Source organism: Tauraco erythrolophus, chromosome Z (assembly GCF_009769465.1).
Source record: "Tauraco erythrolophus isolate bTauEry1 chromosome Z, bTauEry1.pri, whole genome shotgun sequence".
Classification (NCBI taxonomy): Eukaryota; Metazoa; Chordata; class Aves; order Musophagiformes; family Musophagidae; genus Tauraco; species Tauraco erythrolophus.
The window spans coordinates 64,610,343-64,629,660 of NC_141496.1; the positions used below are offsets into that span (position 1 = coordinate 64,610,343).

At 42.2% G+C, this 19,318-nt stretch overlaps 1 protein-coding gene across 1 annotated transcript in view; it reads right to left on the bottom strand.

Annotated features, from left to right (window-relative positions):
- Positions 1–645: 645 nt before the first annotated feature.
- Positions 646–19,318, bottom strand: part of LOC104380186 (neuronal acetylcholine receptor subunit alpha-7) — an 84,136-nt gene continuing 65,463 nt past the window's right edge. The window contains exons 9-10 of the mRNA XM_086629404.1: positions 18,281–18,390; positions 646–1,167 (exon numbers count right to left, since the gene is read on the bottom strand). Of these exons, the coding sequence (XP_086485530.1) occupies positions 646–1,167; positions 18,281–18,390 (632 nt within the window). The remainder of the gene's footprint in view (positions 1,168–18,280; positions 18,391–19,318) is intronic.

The window sequence follows — 19,318 nt, forward strand, 5'->3', positions numbered from 1 at the left end:
ATTTTTTTCCCAACTTCACAAAAAATATCGCCTAATTTAAGAAAAAAAAAAAAGAACAATCTGGGAAAAATATATTCTGTTAACATATTTACTGACAAAACAGTCCAGTCACTGAACTCATAAGAGCTAACATGATGATAGTTTATTTTCTTAAATACAATATACAGAATCATAAGACTGTGAAGATACGTCTGTCAAATCTGAGAAGTGAATGTCACAGCCACACTAAACAAAAACAATAAACCACAAATATACTAAAACCAATGAAATGCTGTAAGTTTATAGTCATCAATGATTTTTAAAATTATTAACAATATCTAAAATTTCACAAATTTGTAGTAACACATTTATACTAGTGCTAACTTGCAATAAATATACTGTAGATAGGAATTTGTTCTATCATTTGTCACAGATCATGACATCATTACACTTGAACTAGTCTATGAAATAAGTAACAAAGCTCAATATGTTTACTATTCAGTAACTACAATCACTAACATCAGGAACAATTATCTCCTGAAATTATTTTCATCCCCTTCTGTGTAAGTTAGCATATATAAGTACACTTCTCTATTTAAGTTAAATTATCTAGCAAAATTACTGGCAATATTCGCTTTTAAATTACCGTGTTCATCTTTGAAATCCTTATGCAAAATCCTTTGAAACAGCTTCTATAAAATTTGGAGCAGACATGAGTATTGTAAATGTGCAAATGATGGCAAAAAGGGTAAATGCAACCAGGCACAATCTGTCTATGACAGCAGCTGCAAACTTCCACTCACTGCAGATCTCTTCACCCTCATCTTGTTTCCTGAAGCGCATCGCTATGAACTGAACTTCCTCCAGGATCTTCACAATCACTGGAATAGTATCCATTACAGCTTTCTTTTGAACAAGCTCAATGTCTTCTGGTAAGGGGCAAGTAATCTTTCCGCTCTTGCTACCCAGGTCGTTCTTCGGGGGGCAGCACGGGTTTTCCATTGTGTGGTAGCTGTAGATTGTGTTACCATTGCTGGGCTGATGCCCAGGTAGGACATTCATCTCCATGCTGTTTACACTCAGATGGTGCTTGGGATAACTGTATTTGCAAGAGAGGGGATTTATATTTTCCCCAGGTTTTTTCATTCGTAAAAACCAAGCACACCAATTCAGCAGGATGACACGGACCTGAAAGAGAGTGATCATAGTAGAAACAAAGGAGACTTTTGTGCATTTCAAAAGTTTTTTAAATATTTCACGACTACTATAGTTAGTCTGCATGGTACGTAAGAAAAACTGTCCCCTTTCTTTGTTCTCCAGCTTTCAAATGTTTTTTTTTGGGGGTCTGGCTTCTTCCCAAGAATGACCATTTTTTGGATATGTCTTGAGCATAGAGGTGTTCAATGCCCACTTAGCTTATAAAGCAAAAGAGATGTAAAATCTTACTTTACAAAATGATTCTCAAAGTCCTATATTTAGCAAACAATCCCAGATCTCTGTAATTGAGCAGAAGGTCAAAATCAGCTGCATGGTTTTCAACCATTTCTCAGATAGTACAGAAAGTGATACACTTAAATATTTGGGTGGTCAATGTTTAGATTCTGTTGAAAAAAACTCTGTACAACAGACTAACAGCTGTTTTTAACACATTCCCCACCTCATCACTATTGTTTATGTCTAAATAAACAGCCTGGGTTGTCGTGGTCTTTTTAATTTGAAAGCTACTGTAATACTCCTTTGAAGAGTTTATCCACATAATACGCCAGGGGTTTTTTGAAAGAAACAATAGTAAACCAATTAAATTGGGCAGTTCAAAATCTGAATGCTACAATCAACTGCTGTCATTTCCCTGTGCTCTGGTGCACAACTGCTCTGGTATATTACAAGAGCGCTCTAAGCTGCACGTGGCAGATTGTACCCAGTATGTTTCTTGACAAGGTCCTCAAAGGAGCTAACTCGGAGTACATCCAGTGAATTGATCTTCAGATGTCTTGTCTGAGCCTGCTGTGATTCCTATTGTTAACATTGTTTGTCGTGAAAGGCAGTAAAAAGGCTGTGAAATCAATAACATCTTATGTGAAGGGCAGCAAACTAAATCAGTAAAATCTAGTAATTATGAAGTCTTTCGGGTATTATGTATACAAAACGGACGTTTGCAAAGTGCTTGTGAGAGTCCCTCCTGGAAGACAGGTGGCCTTTTTAATGACTTAATCATTCTGGTTCCAAGTCAAATAATCTGATTTGCACCAGGAGAGAACATATGTCACCTCCGGTTTCACCTCTGGGCCTTAGTCCAGGACTCCCTGTGTGATCCTGCTCCAGTTACTTTGGTCATGCTTGACTCAGGACCTGCATCCAGGCTTGCTTTACATGCAGGATGAGTTTTCTCCTGTGTTTGCACAGTACAGATGCAGGGATGGGGAAATTACAACCAATACTTTGAGCTGCTGTTGTAATGCCAAACATGATTTCAGAAAGGAGAAGGCATTAATTACTATAGGTGGGAATAATAATAGTAAAGCCAAAAATAATGACCAGTGGAAGATGGTTACAAAATTTTTAAACTCTGCAGTGAGACCTCTTCGGGGTCACAGTCCTGTGCCATTTTCTGTGAGTCTTTCTACATCTCTCCCACTAATAAATCTTTTATTCTTCATCCTGTAAGACTATTTTCCTGTCATTCATATTATTCAGCTTTCATTTGGAAATGAATTCTGCTTTCATGTTCTTTAAATATTTCATTATTTCTTCCATGGTCACCACAGACAAATAGAAAAAATATAGGACAGCAGCCTAAAAAATTGATCCTGTATTTAATTGAACTTGCTTAATTAAAATGTCCTCTGCTTATGGACACAAAATGGAACATCAAGGAACAAAATAAAGGTCTTAATCGCCAGCAGTATTTCAACAGTGTCAGTGGCAAAGGACAGAGAGAAAGAAATTCTCCAGGACTGTGAAATTCCAAAGTACTACACCAGTCAAACTTTCTTATTAGAAAATGTTAATATGTCTGCCTTAGCTCTGCAAGGAGATATGAGGTGAAAAAGTTCTATTCTACAGGAATGCTACTTTCTCTTTCAAGACAAAGTGTTTAGTCTTTAGGGAAACTACATTTATAGATACAGTCAAATCAATTTCCCATAGAAAAAATAAATACACAGAAGATAGCAACGCAGCTTGTAGTTTGCTTGAACTTCCAAATGCCCTATTTCCTTGAAAACACAGACTCTCAGGCATCTTGTCACATCAATTAATTTAGGAGACAGCTGCAGCATAGGGGCTGTTGGAAAACAGCCCAGGCATGATGGTATAATCTATGTTCTCACCTGCGTTATCTTAACTGGGTTTCTGTGAGGAAGGACGCAGGTACAGCTGCCCTCAGAGATCGACAGTCCAACCCTGCTGTGACCCTCTCCACCAAGGTCCTTCCCTAACCATAGTACAGCTGTAGTACCAGCTCCCATCGAAGCCACCTGCCTGGCCTAGCCCCGAGGGGAAAGTCTCCAATTAAAGCTCTCCTGATAAGGGGCATCAGCAACATAGCAAATCTGTGCAAGTCCAGGTCTGAAGCATATCAAAAGAAAAGCCTGAAACCTGACAAACCCTATTTAGGCGCAGCAAAGGGCCAGAATGCTCTTGCCTTTTCCCACAAGCCCCTTTCTTCTTGGTCTGTGCTTGGTCTCCCCGTAGCTCTCGCCTATGCAACAGCCTTGGTTGCCAGCAGAGGCAGGTCAATGGTGCTGTAATTCATGCCTGATGTTATCCACTCCCAAACTACTCCTTCACTGGACTTTCTTTAGTATTCTTTTCCATGTGTGAAATATGTTCCTTTGATTCGTGTCAATATGGTGGTAAGGAGCGGGGTGTGCCTTATTTAAGAGAAGTGATTATCTTAGTTTAAGATCTCTGTGAAATGCAAAAACATAAACTTGCGAAATTCCTCATGATGCTGCTGACCGCCAGAGTGATACACAGGATGCTCTGGCACTGCAGAACAAAGAGCTCTGGTGACAGTTCATCGTGATGCAAAACGAAATAAAAGGAAATGGTGAAAAGGTAGAAAAGGATGGAGAGCATAGATGCTGGGAAGCTCTCTTCAGGTGGTCACCTTCAGCTCCAGGATTTTTCAGTCATTTAAAATATCCTGTGACAATACTGTTAATAGCTGCAGCTGCTTTAATATTGCTACTGACACTGTTGTACATATGGGTTTGGTGTGTATATTTTCAGTGCACAAAGTGTTATATCAATCGGGAAACTTATGCAAGTAAAAGGATTTACTTGATCTAATAAAAAGGGGGGGGGGCTGACAGAGGGAATATAGAAATACTAACAAAATCACATAAGAAGGTATATATTAGTTATTGTTTAAATATTAAATACTAACAAGTTAATTGTTTAAACACTCAATACTAACTGCTACACTAACTGCTGTATGAATTATTGCTTGCCTTAATTAAAGTGTGAAGTCTCAGTCCCTGCTGGCTGCCCAGGGAGGAGGTTGGTGAGAGAGATAAGAGAGATGCCAGCAAAGTCGTAACTCAGGACCCACACATCTGTAGGGAGGAAGGGAGACAAAAACTAGCCTATGTGGGCAAGATAAGGACTAACAAGAACTACAACCAGATGTCCACTCAAGGACGGACCAGGCTGGAACCGGTTTGGTTCTGCAAACGCAGCCAAATCGGGAATTTTAGAGAAGAGGTGAAAAGTGCACAGTGAGGAAGACCTACGGCCTTCATCCTGAAGACCCCTGCCCACGTGAGGAAGACCTCCGGCCTTCATCCTGAAGACCCAGGCCCACGACCATCAGGAGGCGTGTCGAGGAGGAGCCTGAGGCGGATCCTGAGGCGGGGACTATAGAAATGATCTCATGGGAAAAAACTGACCTTTTTGGGGGGGCTATGAATATGTTTGTATAAATACAAGAAAAACTGCCACGGCGGGTGTGCGTCTTGGTGGAGCGGAGACTCCCGGCGCACCCAGCGCTGTTTGCTTGCCTTTATTCGCTTAATAAATTGTAAACTTTGATTGGAGTTCTGTTTGGGACTCGCTCATTTATCACAATTGGGGGCTCGTCCGGGATGGTCTTAGTTCCTGAAATCTGACCTGATCTAGGAGAGGCGCCTCACCGTTTACTTTTTTGGTGACTCCTGATCGGGTTGGGTCGGGACTGACACCATCCTGAACCTGAATAGAAGCAAGCAAAGAATTTTATTTTTATACGAGCTCAGCTCCCTTGCCGGCTTCAGTAGTTTTGTTTTGCCCGTAATTCTCTGCGCGCAGACCCGAGCGACCGTTTGGTATAATCCCAAACGAAGACAGCGGAGCTGTGAGTAACGCCGCGTGTGATTGTGGTGTGCGTATACTGTTTGGTTCAATCCCGAACCGACCGTGCGTACACCGTTCGGTTATATCCCGAACGACAATCCGAATGACGGAGTCGTGAGAAGACGACGGAGGTGTAAGTATTTAAGGCGTTGATCGTTCGGTTGGGTGGGATACGGTTGCCTGTGTGTGTATGTGTGTGTGTAAGAGTGTGACTGAGACGGAACGTAGTTCCGAAGCGAGTGCGGAGGTCTTCTAACCGCGGTTCCAATCTCCCGCGAGGGACTTGGCCGGTGAAGGACCGAAGCGATTCCTGTGTATAAGAGTGTGGCTGAGACGGAACGTAGTTCCGAAGCGAGTGCGGAGGTCTTCTAACCGCGGTTCCAATCTCCCGCGAGGGACTTGGCCGGTGAAGGACCGAAGCGATTCCTATAGGACTCGTGGGTGGGTGATAGATCATTAACCCCCTGCCAGACACTCATATCAGCCACCAAGGGCTGTAGGAATTGTCACACACTCATATCAGCCACCAAGGGCTGTAGGAATTGCCACACATTCATACCAGCAACCAAGGGCTGTAGGAATTGCCACAGTAAAATTCCTAGATGGGTCAAAACAAGTCAAAGACCCAGGATCAGGAAAAAGGGAGCAAATTACCAGATATACCGGTAGAAAGTCCATTAGGACTAATGATCAGAAATTGGGATGAAAGGGGCCCCTTAAAAGAAAAAGACAAATCAAAATTAGTTCACTATTGTATGATTACATGGCCAAAAAAACCTTTAAAGCCACATGTTTTCTGGCCCGTTTTTGGATCCTTTGATGATTGGATTTGCGAAGCTTTAAATATATATGTTAATTCAAAAGAACCTTTCAGTCAGGAGGAAAGCGAATATGCAAAATTATGGATCAGGACTCCAGGTCCTTTTTCAGCCCCAATACTTACATTAAAAACGGATAAAAAGTTCGAGGAAAAAAAAGGAGATAAAAGCAAAGAAAAAAAAGGAGACGATAAATGGGAGCCGCTGGATAATTTACCGCCACCATATCTTAACAATCCGCCTCCTGTGGTGGTTTCCCCCCCGGTGGCCGTAATATCCCCATCAGAACTGTCTCTACCTCTGCCACCTCCACCGACAGCACCGGAGCTGGAAAAACCCCCGGCTGCTTGTACAAGAAGTAAGATTGCTGTATCCAAGGGAGCCTCTTTTTACCCTTTACGAGAGGTCCCTCTCGGAGGCAATCAGGGGGGTATAGGGTTCGTAGCAGTCCCATTAAATACCACAGACGTAAGAAATTTTAAGAAAGAAATGGGAACCCTATTGGATAATCCCCTCGAAGTAGCAGAAAAATTGGATCAATTCCTAGGTCCTAATACCTATACCTGGGAAGAAATACAATCCATTTTAGGGATTTTATTTACTGCTGAAGAAAAAGGAATGATTAGACAAGCTGGAATGAGAATTTGGGAAAGACAAAATCAAGCAGGACCCCCGGGAGACCAGAAATGGCCTAATGTGGATCCCCACTGGGATCATCAACAACCCCAGGGGAGACAAAACATGAGGGATCTGAGAACGTTGATCATACAAGGAATAAGGGAAGCGGTTCCCCGAGGGCAAAATATTAATAAAGCATTTAATGAACAACAAAGGAAGGATGAATCTCCAACAGAATGGTTGGAGAGGCTAAGAAAAAGCCTACAAATGTATTCAGGAATTGATCCGAATACAGTGGCCGGGACCGCATTACTTAGAACACAATTTGTAGCTAAATCCTGGAAGGATATAAGAAGGAAATTAGAAAAATTAGAAGATTGGCAGGAAAGAGGATTAGAGGAATTACTTAGGGAAGCCCAAAAAGTCTATGTTAGAAGAGATGAAGAAAGACAAGCGGCAAAAGCAAAAATCTTTGTAGCAGCGATAAGAGAAAGTCAGAGGAATAAAGCCCTGTCTGGGGAAGTAAAGAAATTAGAAAACATACCCCGGAGGCAGTCAGTTGAAAAAAAATTCACAGTTCCCATTTGTTACTACTGTAACAAGAAGGGACATGTTCAAAAAAACTGCCATAAGCAAGAGCAAGATAAAAAAATGTTTAGGGAAGAATAGGGGTGTCAGGGGCTGTATTTTCTGGGGACTTCAACATCAACAGAGCCCTTGATAAAATTAACAGTAGGTCCCCATAAGGAAGAGGTTCTATTTTTAGTAGATACAGGGGCTGAAAAATCAACTATTCGAAAATTGCCAAAAGGAATAGAAAAAGGGAAGAATTGTATGACAGTAATAGGGGCAAAAGGAGAACCTTTTAAAGTACCTGTTTTAAAAGATGTGGAAATAGAAACAGAAAAAAAAATATGCCTGAATGACTTACTTCTGCTCCCTGAAGCAGAACATAATTTGTTAGGAAGGGATTTGATTTTGAAATTAAATCTGGGCATTAAAAGCCAAGGAGACAAATTGCAGATCAAATTATATACTCTGACACAAGAAGATGAAAAAGCCATTAACCCTTCGGTGTGGTACAAAGAAGGGGACGCTGGAAAAGTGGAAATGGACCCTATAAGTGTCCAAATAATAGATCCACATCGCCCGATTAGAATCAAACAATATCCTATACCCATGGAGGGTCGAAAAGGATTAAAACCTGTTGTTGAAAGACTTTTGGAAAAAGGAACTCTGGAACCATGCATGTCTCCTCATAATACACCCATCCTTCCTGTAAAAAAAGCGGATGGGTCATATAGAATGGTACAAGATCTGAGAGCCGTAAATCAGCGAACCATCACCAAATTCCCTGTAGTAGCAAATCCTTATACTTTACTGAGTCATATATCCCCAAAATATACTTGGTATAGTGTAATAGATTTGAAAGATGCCTTTTGGGCTTGTCCTCTGGATGAAGGATCCCGAGACTATTTTGCTTTTGAATGGGAGGATCCTGAAACAGGACGAAAACAACAATTGAGATGGACTGTGCTACCACAGGGATTTACAGAATCACCAAATCTATTTGGACAAACTCTAGAAAAAATATTACAAAATTTCACACTAACAAGAGGGACAAAACTAATACAATACGTGGATGATTTATTAATAACAGGAGAAACTGAAGAACAAACCCGAGAAGCCACAGTTAAATTGTTAAACTTTTTAGGAGAAAAGGGATTGAAAGTATCCAGATCAAAGTTACAGTTCGTAGAACAGGAAGTGAAATACCTAGGACATTGGATAAGTAAGGGAAAGAAAAGGTTAGATCCTGACAGGGTATCTGGAATTTTATCCTTAAGACCCCCACAAACTAAAAAGGAAATTCGACAAATATTAGGACTATTAGGATATTGTAGACCATGGCTCGAAAGTTACAGTGAAAAAGCAAAATTTTTATATGAAAAATTGACTAACAACCAACTTAAGTGGTCTACAGAAGATGACAGAAAGTTTGAAGAAATAAAAAGGACCTTAATTCAAGCACCTGTGTTAAGCCTCCCGGATTTAGAAAAACCTTTTTATCTTTTTGTTAATGTATCAAATCAGACAGCATACGGAGTCCTTACCCAGGACTGGGCAGGAATGAGAAAACCCGTGAGTTATTGTTCCAAATTATTAGATCCTGTAAGCAGAGGGTGGCCTGCTTGTCTTCAAGCTCTGGTTGCCACAGCATTGTTAATAGAAGAAGCCAGAAAAATTACTTTTAGTGCTCCTTTAAAGGTATACACACCGCATAATGTTAGAAGTGTGTTACAGCAAAAAGCAGAAAAATGGCTAACAGATAGTCGGATCCTGAAATATGAAGCAATATTAATTGACTCCCCTGATTTAGAGCTGAGGGTGACCTCTGCTCAAAGCCCAGCACAATTCCTGTTTGGAGAACCATCAGGGGAATTACAACATAATTGTCTAGAAGTAATTGAAACCCAGACTAAAGTGAGACCAGATTTAAGAGATACTGAATTAGACAAAGGAGAAGTATTGTTTATAGATGGCTCCTCCCGAGTAGTGGAAGGGAAGAGGAAATCAGGATATGCAATTATCAATAAGGATTTAGAGCTAGCAGAATCGGGACCTCTGAGCCCATCATGGTCAGCCCAAGCTTGTGAACTGTATGCCCTATATAGGGCTCTGGAGTTATTGAAAGGAAAAAGCGGGACTGTATTTACAGATTCTAAATATGCATATGGGGTAGTCCATACCTTTGGAAAAATTTGGGAAGAAAGAGGCTTAATTAATACTCAAGGGAGAGATCTAATACATCAGGAATTAATAGTAAAAATTTTAAAAGCATTAAGGGAACCAAACGAGATAGCAGTAGTACATGTGAGAGGACACCAAAGAGGATTAAATTACCAAACCAGAGGAAATAACTTAGCTGATAAGGAGGCACAGGAGGCAGCTTTAAGGACTCAAACTACCAGAATTTATGTAGCACAAACTGAAAAAGACACAAGTGACGAAGAAAAAAACAAGGGAGAAAGAAAAAAGGTTTACCCCTGAAGAACAAGCAAAATTGGAAAAGATAGGAGTAAAATTAGAGCAAGGGAAATGGACACTGCCCGATGGACGGGAAATGCTGCCAAAAGCATATGCCAGACAAATATTGGAACGCTTGCATGCACAAACACATTGGGGTACAAAGGCATTGAGTGATCATTTCCTTAAACAATTTGGCTGTATTGGAATTTTTGAAACAGCAAAACAAATTACACAAGGTTGCTTAACCTGTCAAAAGATAAATAAAAGGGTGTTTCGACAAATAGCTGTGGGAGGAAGAAAAACAGCTTACAGACCTTTTGAAAGAATACAAGTGGATTTTACAGAATTGCCTAAGGTGGGACGGATAAAACATTTATTGGTAATAGTGGATCATCTAACACAATGGGTAGAAGCTTACCCTGTAGCACGAGCTACGGCACAGACGGTAGTGAAAATTTTACTAGAACATCTGATACCTAGGTATGGGATAATCCAGTGCATTGATTCCGATCAGGGCACGCACTTTACCTCAAAGATAGTAAAATTATTATGTCAATCATTAGGCATACAATGGGAATACCATACCCCATGGCATCCACAAAGTTCAGGGAAAGTAGAAAGAATGAATCAAACAATAAAGCAACAATTGGCTAAATTAATGATAGAAACTCAAATGCCTTGGACAAAGTGCTTACCTTTGGCACTTTTAAATATAAGGACAAAACCACACAGTGAAACTGGATTATCACCATATGAAATGTTATATGGTATGCCTTATTCTCAAGGAATGCCCTTGGGAAACAAAGCAATTGAGGATCATAGTATTCAAAAATATATAATCATTATTGGGAAAAGATTGAAAGAGCTAAGGGAAATTGGAATGATAGCTCAAACACCACCTTTAGGGTTTGCAATTCACCAAATAAAACCGGGAGATAATGTTTTGATAAAAACATGGAAGGAAGAAACCTTATCTCCCATCTGGGAAGGACCTTTTCTTGTCTTGTTAACTACAGAAACAGCTGTACGAACTGCTGAAAAAGGATGGACACACGCGTCGCGAGTGAAAGGTCCAGTGAAGGAGTGGAAAATAACATCTGAACCGGGAGACACCAAGCTGATCATAAAACGGACTTAAAAAACCTTCATTGCAAAATATGAGATAAGTTTTTGTGGGAATTTTGTAGTAGCCCCTGTAAATAAATAAAAAAAAAAAAAAAAAAAAAAAAAAAAAAAAAAAAAAAAAAGAATATATGAGAGGAATACCCCAAAATAGTTTGTTTTTTTTTAAGGGATTGGTATTAGTGCCTGTACATTGTGTGGAGAGTGTTGACTATTTATCAGAACTAAGTGTTCCCAGTGAGGTCGGAGGGACAAGAAAAGAAAAACAATATTTACATAATAGCCTAAGCTTCTGGTGTATCCAGTGCGAAACCAATAATTGTCGCTATAACCGACAAGAACTCATCCGGTGGCATAACCCAGTGAGAAGAGGGCAAGACCGGATAGGGAATCAGTGGCGCGGCTTAGAAGGTCTGCCGAGGGCTGCAACCCCTTCGGGCTATGACCGCCGGCCACTATGGCCCTTACCGGACCTCTTCTGACCCTATTTGGGGTGAGTTTCTTGACTCAGGCTGCAGCAAACAATTGCAATCAATGTGTGGTCACTACCAGGAGGGGGCGGGTAAGCTCTCAAACCCTGGTGTACCACACTGCCTACGACTGTAAAGATCGAACAATCGGGACTTGCATTCATAACCAAACCCAGTATGCCTTATGTAAGGAAGAGAACGAAATTATATGCTATGATCCAAAAGAGCTCCCATATCTATACTGGATAGAAGTAAAGACGAACTCTAAAGACGGAAAATTACTTGGAAAAAGTAAAGAACTAACCAATTTAAACGCCTCAGTATCGATAGCTTTTGATGCCTGTGCTGCCATTGATGAGGACCGCTATACCAACTGTGGTGATTTAAGGTGGAGAAAATATTATAGCAATTGTGAAAAATACCTTTGCCCTGGATCTAAGGATAGGCCCTCTTATTGTCATCCCAACAGATATGAAAGTATAGATAGGGATACATACTTTTGTGAGAATCATGTATGGGGGAGAGGTGGAATGTGGGCCTGTGCCTGCTGGAGCACGGCTTCTAGCTGGAGATGGCCTCAACTCTGTGCCGGAACAGGCCTTGAAGCCAAAATTGTCAAAGAAAAAGCTCTACCCAACTGCACAGCTCACTCTTGCAATCCTGTTACCTTAACTCTCATAAACCTAGGCAAATGGAAACAACAGAGAGCGGAACTGGGATTAAAGATTGATGGCTCAGGAAAGGACCCTGGGATCAGCTTGTTCATAGAATATAAAGAAAAGACTAGAAAACCAGTAAAAAACCAGCTACTCTTTAATTCATTCTATCATGAAATGGAAACAGGGGTGAAATATGAAATTCCCACAATGACTAAGAATTTATTTGTGAATCTTGGTGAAAACATTGCTAAGTCGTTACATGTGACCAACTGTTATGTTTGTGGTGGAACAAATCAAGGTGATAGGTGGCCATGGGAAGCTATGGAAAGTAACATAAGTGATCCCCGAATATGGAAGACTGAAAACATTACAACAGAAGGTAACAGAAAGCAACAATGGATACTCCAAACAAGTATAATTGGAAAGAGCTGTTGGCAAAATTTAAAAGATGGTGGAAGGCAAGTAGGTAACCTGGAATGTGAAGGGGGATACTTATGGAATGAAACAAGAAATAAGTGGGACAAGTGGGGAAACCCACTAAAGATGAATAGGAGATTTAGAAATTGGACTGATGGGACAAATATACCAAACGGGTGGAAAACTCCTGAAGGACATTATTGGATTTGTGGCAAACTAGCCTATGCATATTTGCCAAAAAATTGGACAGGATCCTGCATATTGGGAACTATAAGACCCGGTTTCTTTCTGTTACCCATGAGTCGGGGAGAGCAATTGGGAGTTCAGGTATATGCAGAAGCTACTGAGTTAAGAGAAATGCGCCAAAAACGAGAATTACAAATTGGGAATTGGAAAGATAATGAATGGCCACCTGAAAGAATTATTTCCTATTATGGACCAGCCACCTGGGCAGAAGATGGATCTTGGGGTTACAGAACTCCAATATACATGCTGAATAGGATAATAAGATTACAAGCAGTGCTGGAGATAATAGTAAACAAAACTGGGGATGCACTTGGATTAATTGCTAAACAACAAACCAAAATGAGAACGGCTTTGTATCAGAATCGCCTAGCCTTGGACTATTTGTTGGCACAAGAAGGAGGTGTATGCGGAAAATTTAATCTTAGTAATTGTTGTTTGGCAATTGATGATGACGGAAAAGTTATAGATGAACTTGTAAAGGAAATGAAAAAAGTAGCTCACGTCCCAGTTCAAACTTGGAATGGAATCAATCTAGGAGAATTAGGGGGATTTTTTGGAAATTTCATGAATGGTGATTGGCTAACCAAAATTGGAATAGTTATACTAGGAATATTCGGAGGATTGTTAATAATTCCATGTTTGATACCTTGTGTCATTAGGCTAGTACATTCGGCTATACAGGGAATGCAGATATCTGCAGTACCTGTTAATTCGGAAACACAAAAAGGAAAAACTCATTCCCTGTTAGTAATAAAAACAAAAGAAGCCAAGGGACCGACACCTATTCAGCAAGTGTTGACACGATTGGAAACAAAAACACGAATCAATACCATCAAAAAAGAAAATGAGGGATTGTGAAATATGTTCCTTTGATTCGTGTCAATATGGTGGTAAGGAGCGGGGTGTGCCTTATTTAAGAGAAGTGATTATCTTAGTTTAAGATCTCTGTGAAATGCAAAAACATAAACTTGCGAAATTCCTCATGATGCTGCTGACCGCCAGAGTGATACACAGGATGCTCTGGCACTGCAGAACAAAGAGCTCTGGTGACAGTTCATCGTGATGCAAAACGAAATAAAAGGAAATGGTGAAAAGGTAGAAAAGGATGGAGAGCATAGATGCTGGGAAGCTCTCTTCAGGTGGTCACCTTCAGCTCCAGGATTTTTCAGTCATTTAAAATATCCTGTGACAATACTGTTAATAGCTGCAGCTGCTTTAATATTGCTACTGACACTGTTGTACATATGGGTTTGGTGTGTATATTTTCAGTGCACAAAGTGTTATATCAATCGGGAAACTTATGCAAGTAAAAGGATTTACTTGATCTAATAAAAAGGGGGGGGGGCTGACAGAGGGAATATAGAAATACTAACAAAATCACATAAGAAGGTATATATTAGTTATTGTTTAAATATTAAATACTAACAAGTTAATTGTTTAAACACTCAATACTAACTGCTACACTAACTGCTGTATGAATTATTGCTTGCCTTAATTAAAGTGTGAAGTCTCAGTCCCTGCTGGCTGCCCAGGGAGGAGGTTGGTGAGAGAGATAAGAGAGATGCCAGCAAAGTCGTAACTCAGGACCCACACATCTGTAGGGAGGAAGGGAGACAAAAACTAGCCTATGTGGGCAAGATAAGGACTAACAAGAACTACAACCAGATGTCCACTCAAGGACGGACCAGGCTGGAACCGGTTTGGTTCTGCAAACGCAGCCAAATCGGGAATTTTAGAGAAGAGGTGAAAAGTGCACAGTGAGGAAGACCTACGGCCTTCATCCTGAAGACCCCTGCCCACGTGAGGAAGACCTCCGGCCTTCATCCTGAAGACCCAGGCCCACGACCATCAGGAGGCGTGTCGAGGAGGAGCCTGAGGCGGATCCTGAGGCGGGGACTATAGAAATGATCTCATGGGAAAAAACTGACCTTTTTGGGGGGGCTATGAATATGTTTGTATAAATACAAGAAAAACTGCCACGGCGGGTGTGCGTCTTGGTGGAGCGGAGACTCCCGGCGCACCCAGCGCTGTTTGCTTGCCTTTATTCGCTTAATAAATTGTAAACTTTGATTGGAGTTCTGTTTGGGACTCGCTCATTTATCACACATGCTAGCTCAGCAGACGTTATAAAAAGTGTCAAGTAGCCAGCAGCTCTTACTTCTCAACTAAGTAGCCAACAAATGCCTTGACTGAACACCTCAAATTTACATTTCAGTCTTGGAAAAAGTTGGCTTTAGTAAGTCATCAAAGACTAATAGAAATGAAGGTGCAATTCTCAGCAGTGGACTGAAGGAAGAAGTGAGCACCTACAGAGAGGCTAAGTACTAACTGTCCTAGGTTACGATGTAAGATGTGCCCAAAAGTATGTATTCTATCACCATCTTCATGAGCTGTTGAGACCAGGTGGGGCAATGTTTCCCTTGCCTCCTCCTCCCAGACTGTTTTCTGTTAATGGGCCATCAATGCCTTGCCCATGACTCGTGGATCACTCTCTCCAGGAGCCATCTCTGTTTGATGGGCAATCAAAGATCTGCGGCCAGACTCCCAGAACATCTGCCCCATGTGAGATGCTCCAGCCGGGAGGGGAGGGGAGGGGGCGCCTCGCGACTGCACTCGCGCGCGCGGGAAAGCGGCGGCAGCGGCGGCGGTCGGGCTGCGGCAGGGACCGGGGGAGACAGACGGGCACTGCTCGCTGCTGGGTGACTGGTTGGGACAGAGCAGCCACTGGAGGTTTGCTGCGTGCCTTCCTCCCAGACCTGGGAGGCCTGGGCCGGCCGGCGTTGACACCCCAGAGGAGCGGTTTTTTCCTTCTTCTCCGCCGGGTTCCCGGAGGCAGACCGGGCCGTCTGCGGCACCGCCGGCCCTTCGGCGGAGGCCCGCGCCCTTCGGCAGGATCGCTGCTTCCGCGGAGCCACGTCCGCCGTTGCAGGGGGACTGCAGCCACCATCTGATCGGACTGCTGCCAGCACCCTGCCCAGCAGGGGGTCAGGTCGTATTCTGACTGTCAGTGGGTTTTGGTTTTTGGTGTTTTTTTTTTTTTGTTTGTTTGTTTGGGTTTTTTTTGTGTGTGTGTTTTTTTTTGTTTTGGTTTTTTTCCCCCTTTTTGGTGTACTATTGCATTTGGGTGGTTGTTGTTGTTGTTGTTGTTTTCCCTTCTCTTTAATCTTCCTAGTAAAGAACTGTTATTCCTACTCCCATATCTTTGCCTGAGAGCCCCTTAATTTCAAAATTTTACTAATTCGGAGGGAGGGGGTTTACATTTTCCATTTCGAGGGAGGCTCCTGCCTTCCTTAGCAGACCTCCGGTGTGGTTTTTTTTTCAAACCGAGACACTAACATGCACATTTCCTCCCTTTTCTGGTTCAAAGGCCAAGCACAGAGCCCTTGAGACACAGGCAGGGAAAAGAAGCTGCTCGTTTGTAAATAATTTACAAAGTGGGTATTGAGGCAATAGGGTCAGATAAATCTTCCAGGTCTGGAGCTGCTCCCACACAAGCCCAATGCCTTCCCCTGCAACCTATTCCAGGAGCTAATTCCATTTAAGCAGGAGGTGAGAACGATCCTGTAACAATTAATCAGGCTTAGAATTTTGCAATAAGCTGATGTCTGGCTCTGCCAGGATGAGGAGATTACAGTGGTAGGGGTTTCTGCTGGGACTGGAATTGCAGAGAACAAATTTCAGGTGAGCAATTTCCTTCTTTCTGCAGATGGCTATCTTAGATTCATGGGTTTCATTGAGCAAAACCCTTTCAGGATGTATCTGTAAGAAACACCTGGCATAAGTGGACAGGAAAAAAATACAATGATGAGACTTGCCATGAATCCTAAACACTGAGCCTTGCTCATGCCTTGTGGAAGACTAATGTCTACTTTTGTGGGGTCAGCCTCTTCCCTACACAATTGGCATTCACCTTTTTTCTCTTGAGATCTCAGCCCTGTCAGCTTGCCTGGTCTACAGCTTTCACAGTCTATCATCTGTGCTTCCCAGTAGTGCTTTCCACAGTCTTTGCTTCCTGATGGCATTTTTTTCATGTATGCCATCTCTGCTGTCAGGCCATTGAACAATGTTCCTCAAGAGTGAGACTTCGTTTGCATGTTGCGTTTTCAGCCAAGAGAGCAAGAAGCTGCTACAGAGCAAGAGCTGACTTGCAGGGCCTGTGGGCAGATTTAGCACCAGCCATTGTGTCCGGGCCCCTTGAAATGCAGACAAAACAACAAATGGGGGCTGTTATGGTGCTGCATACCCTCTCCATGTAGACAACGGAAGCATGATTACCCAGATTTGTCCTCCCAGGTCTTGCTTACATGCAGGTTTATGCAGAATTCACATGCTCTGTTTTCTTGAAAGTAAGATGATTTTAAATGGTGCAGCACTTTAAGAAATAGTTGTTAGTATGCTTTATTGCTACTGGACTTTTTAAAAAAAAAATTGCATTGAATCTGCATTTCATTTTTAGGAAGGCTAAATTAGAAAGCTGCCCTGTACTCAGGCTGACATTGGTAACGATGTAACATTCAACATCCTGTCAGGATAATTGTCTAGCATGACAAACACGGTAAATGAGATACCAGAGGATGCTGTACAACCAGATTTCTGTGAAATCAGGGTGGATAGATAGTTGAGAGACTATTTGTATCTGCTTTTGCTTTCATTCATTTTCTTTTTGTAAACACAAAGCGTATCTTGCTTATTCTAACATTTGTTCTTAGGAAAAGGAGAGACAAAAAAGCACATCATTTTGTTTTAACTTGAAAATCTAAAGGAAATATATTTCTCCTGAAAGCCAGCTGGCATTTGTGCCAGACCTCACTCAGCTAGCAGAGTCGGCTACTTAGAGAACAGAGGTTCCACATGCTAATGCACTGAGAACTGATCAGATGGCAGCAGACAAAATTGGTTTTCCATACAGATAAGTGGATGTGGCTTCAGCAGAGGGCAGATTTCCACACCAGGGAAACCCAGGGGTCTCTTCAGTGCTACTCAGGACTGAGTCCAACAGCACTGCCTTTCTGTTTCTGCTGGTGGTGCAGTAGCAGAGAGCGCCAAGCTGTGAGAAGCTTAGCTCTTTTCAGTATTCAACACCCTCACTATATACACTGAGGTATTGAGGTTCATGATCTTCCAGCAATTCAGGGAGCCAGCTCACAACTGGAACAGTTGCAAGGCAAAATTGGCTTCATCTTCTGTCTTTGTTTTGGGAGATTTCGAACTGCAGTGAGAACCTCCATAGGAGAACAAAGCAGACAAACTGCTCAGCAGAGACCAGTAGCGGTTTGCTTAGTTTTGAAATGTCGCACTTTATCAGTACTGGTGTCTGCTGGATGAGAAATCAAAGGTGTTACCCATGGGGTTAGCACTTGCAAAGTGAGTGCTGAGCAAGATTACTCTGCCATGACTCAGCCGCCTCATTTTAAGTATAAAAAGAAATCTCAAATAACAGATACTGGTTACACACCCTGTCTGTAGCTGAGTCTTCAGATTAATGGCTAATGGCTTCTGCCCCTCGTCTATAAGTAGTTTACTATAGCTTTTAGATTAATTTTTTCTTTCAGTAAGCTGTTGAATATTCACCACCAAAACTGCTTACCCATTTGGGCATCTTTCCTGCTTGTGGGTCATGATGGTGAAACTGCAGAACGAGCACTGTTACCACAACAGACAGACCAACGATGACCATGATGCTTGCGAAATACTGAGCTGCAAGTAAAAGGAGGACTTGGTTAGGAGGGGAAAAAACAAATAAAAGGCAAACAATACTCCTTGGCCATGCCCCAAGATCTACATTTGAGAAGCTCTGCATCACATCCAAACATCCTCTTCTCTAGTCTTCCACACTGCACCATTTGAGGCCTTTGAGGTTTCCAGTGTATCTGCTCAGGTCCTTCCTCTCCAGCGAAGCATAAACTGCTTGGTTTTTGTTCCCAGAGAGGAACATAGGGCCCCTTGCTAAGGACTTTCTGCTGTCTGCCAGGATAGTGAGGAGCTGAGCTTACCAGACCCACTGAACACCAGCATTACCATCCCTGAGCCACCCTCCAGTACTAGCAGAGGTGCTGGAGGGAAATGCTGTCCTCATGGAGTCACTGGACCACTTCAGGAACTGTCACCAGACTCCCTCCCTCACCCCACTGCTGCTCACAGGGGGTTAGGCATATTTGTCATCACCCTCCTGAGCCCTCAAGACCATTTATTTTGCTTCCTATGAAAGCGTGTTACACCCTTGCTGAGTGCTAAATTTAAGCCTCCCACATACGAAAGAAATAAAGAACCTGAACACCAGAGCAACACTTGAAACCGGTATCTCCTAAGCAGCAGTACAGCTTCCCCAAGCCAGGAGTGAGGCTGGTGCACTGGAGTGTAAAGAGGAAATGCCCACAAGGCTAACGACATTTGGAGGCTGCTGTGGCAAAATATCAGGGAGCATTACTGTTGGCTGATACGATGGGGCAATGTGGGAGAACATGTGACGCTGCCCCAGACTGTATCCTCCTCCTGCCTCCAGCCCTCCCTCCTGCCGTTTGCAAGAAAAGTCAAAAATTCAATACAGGCTCCAAGGTAAGTTTTGTTCTGGCTCCATTTCTTAATAGCACTTCCCAATGCTTCCACAGCAAAAAGCTTGCTCATA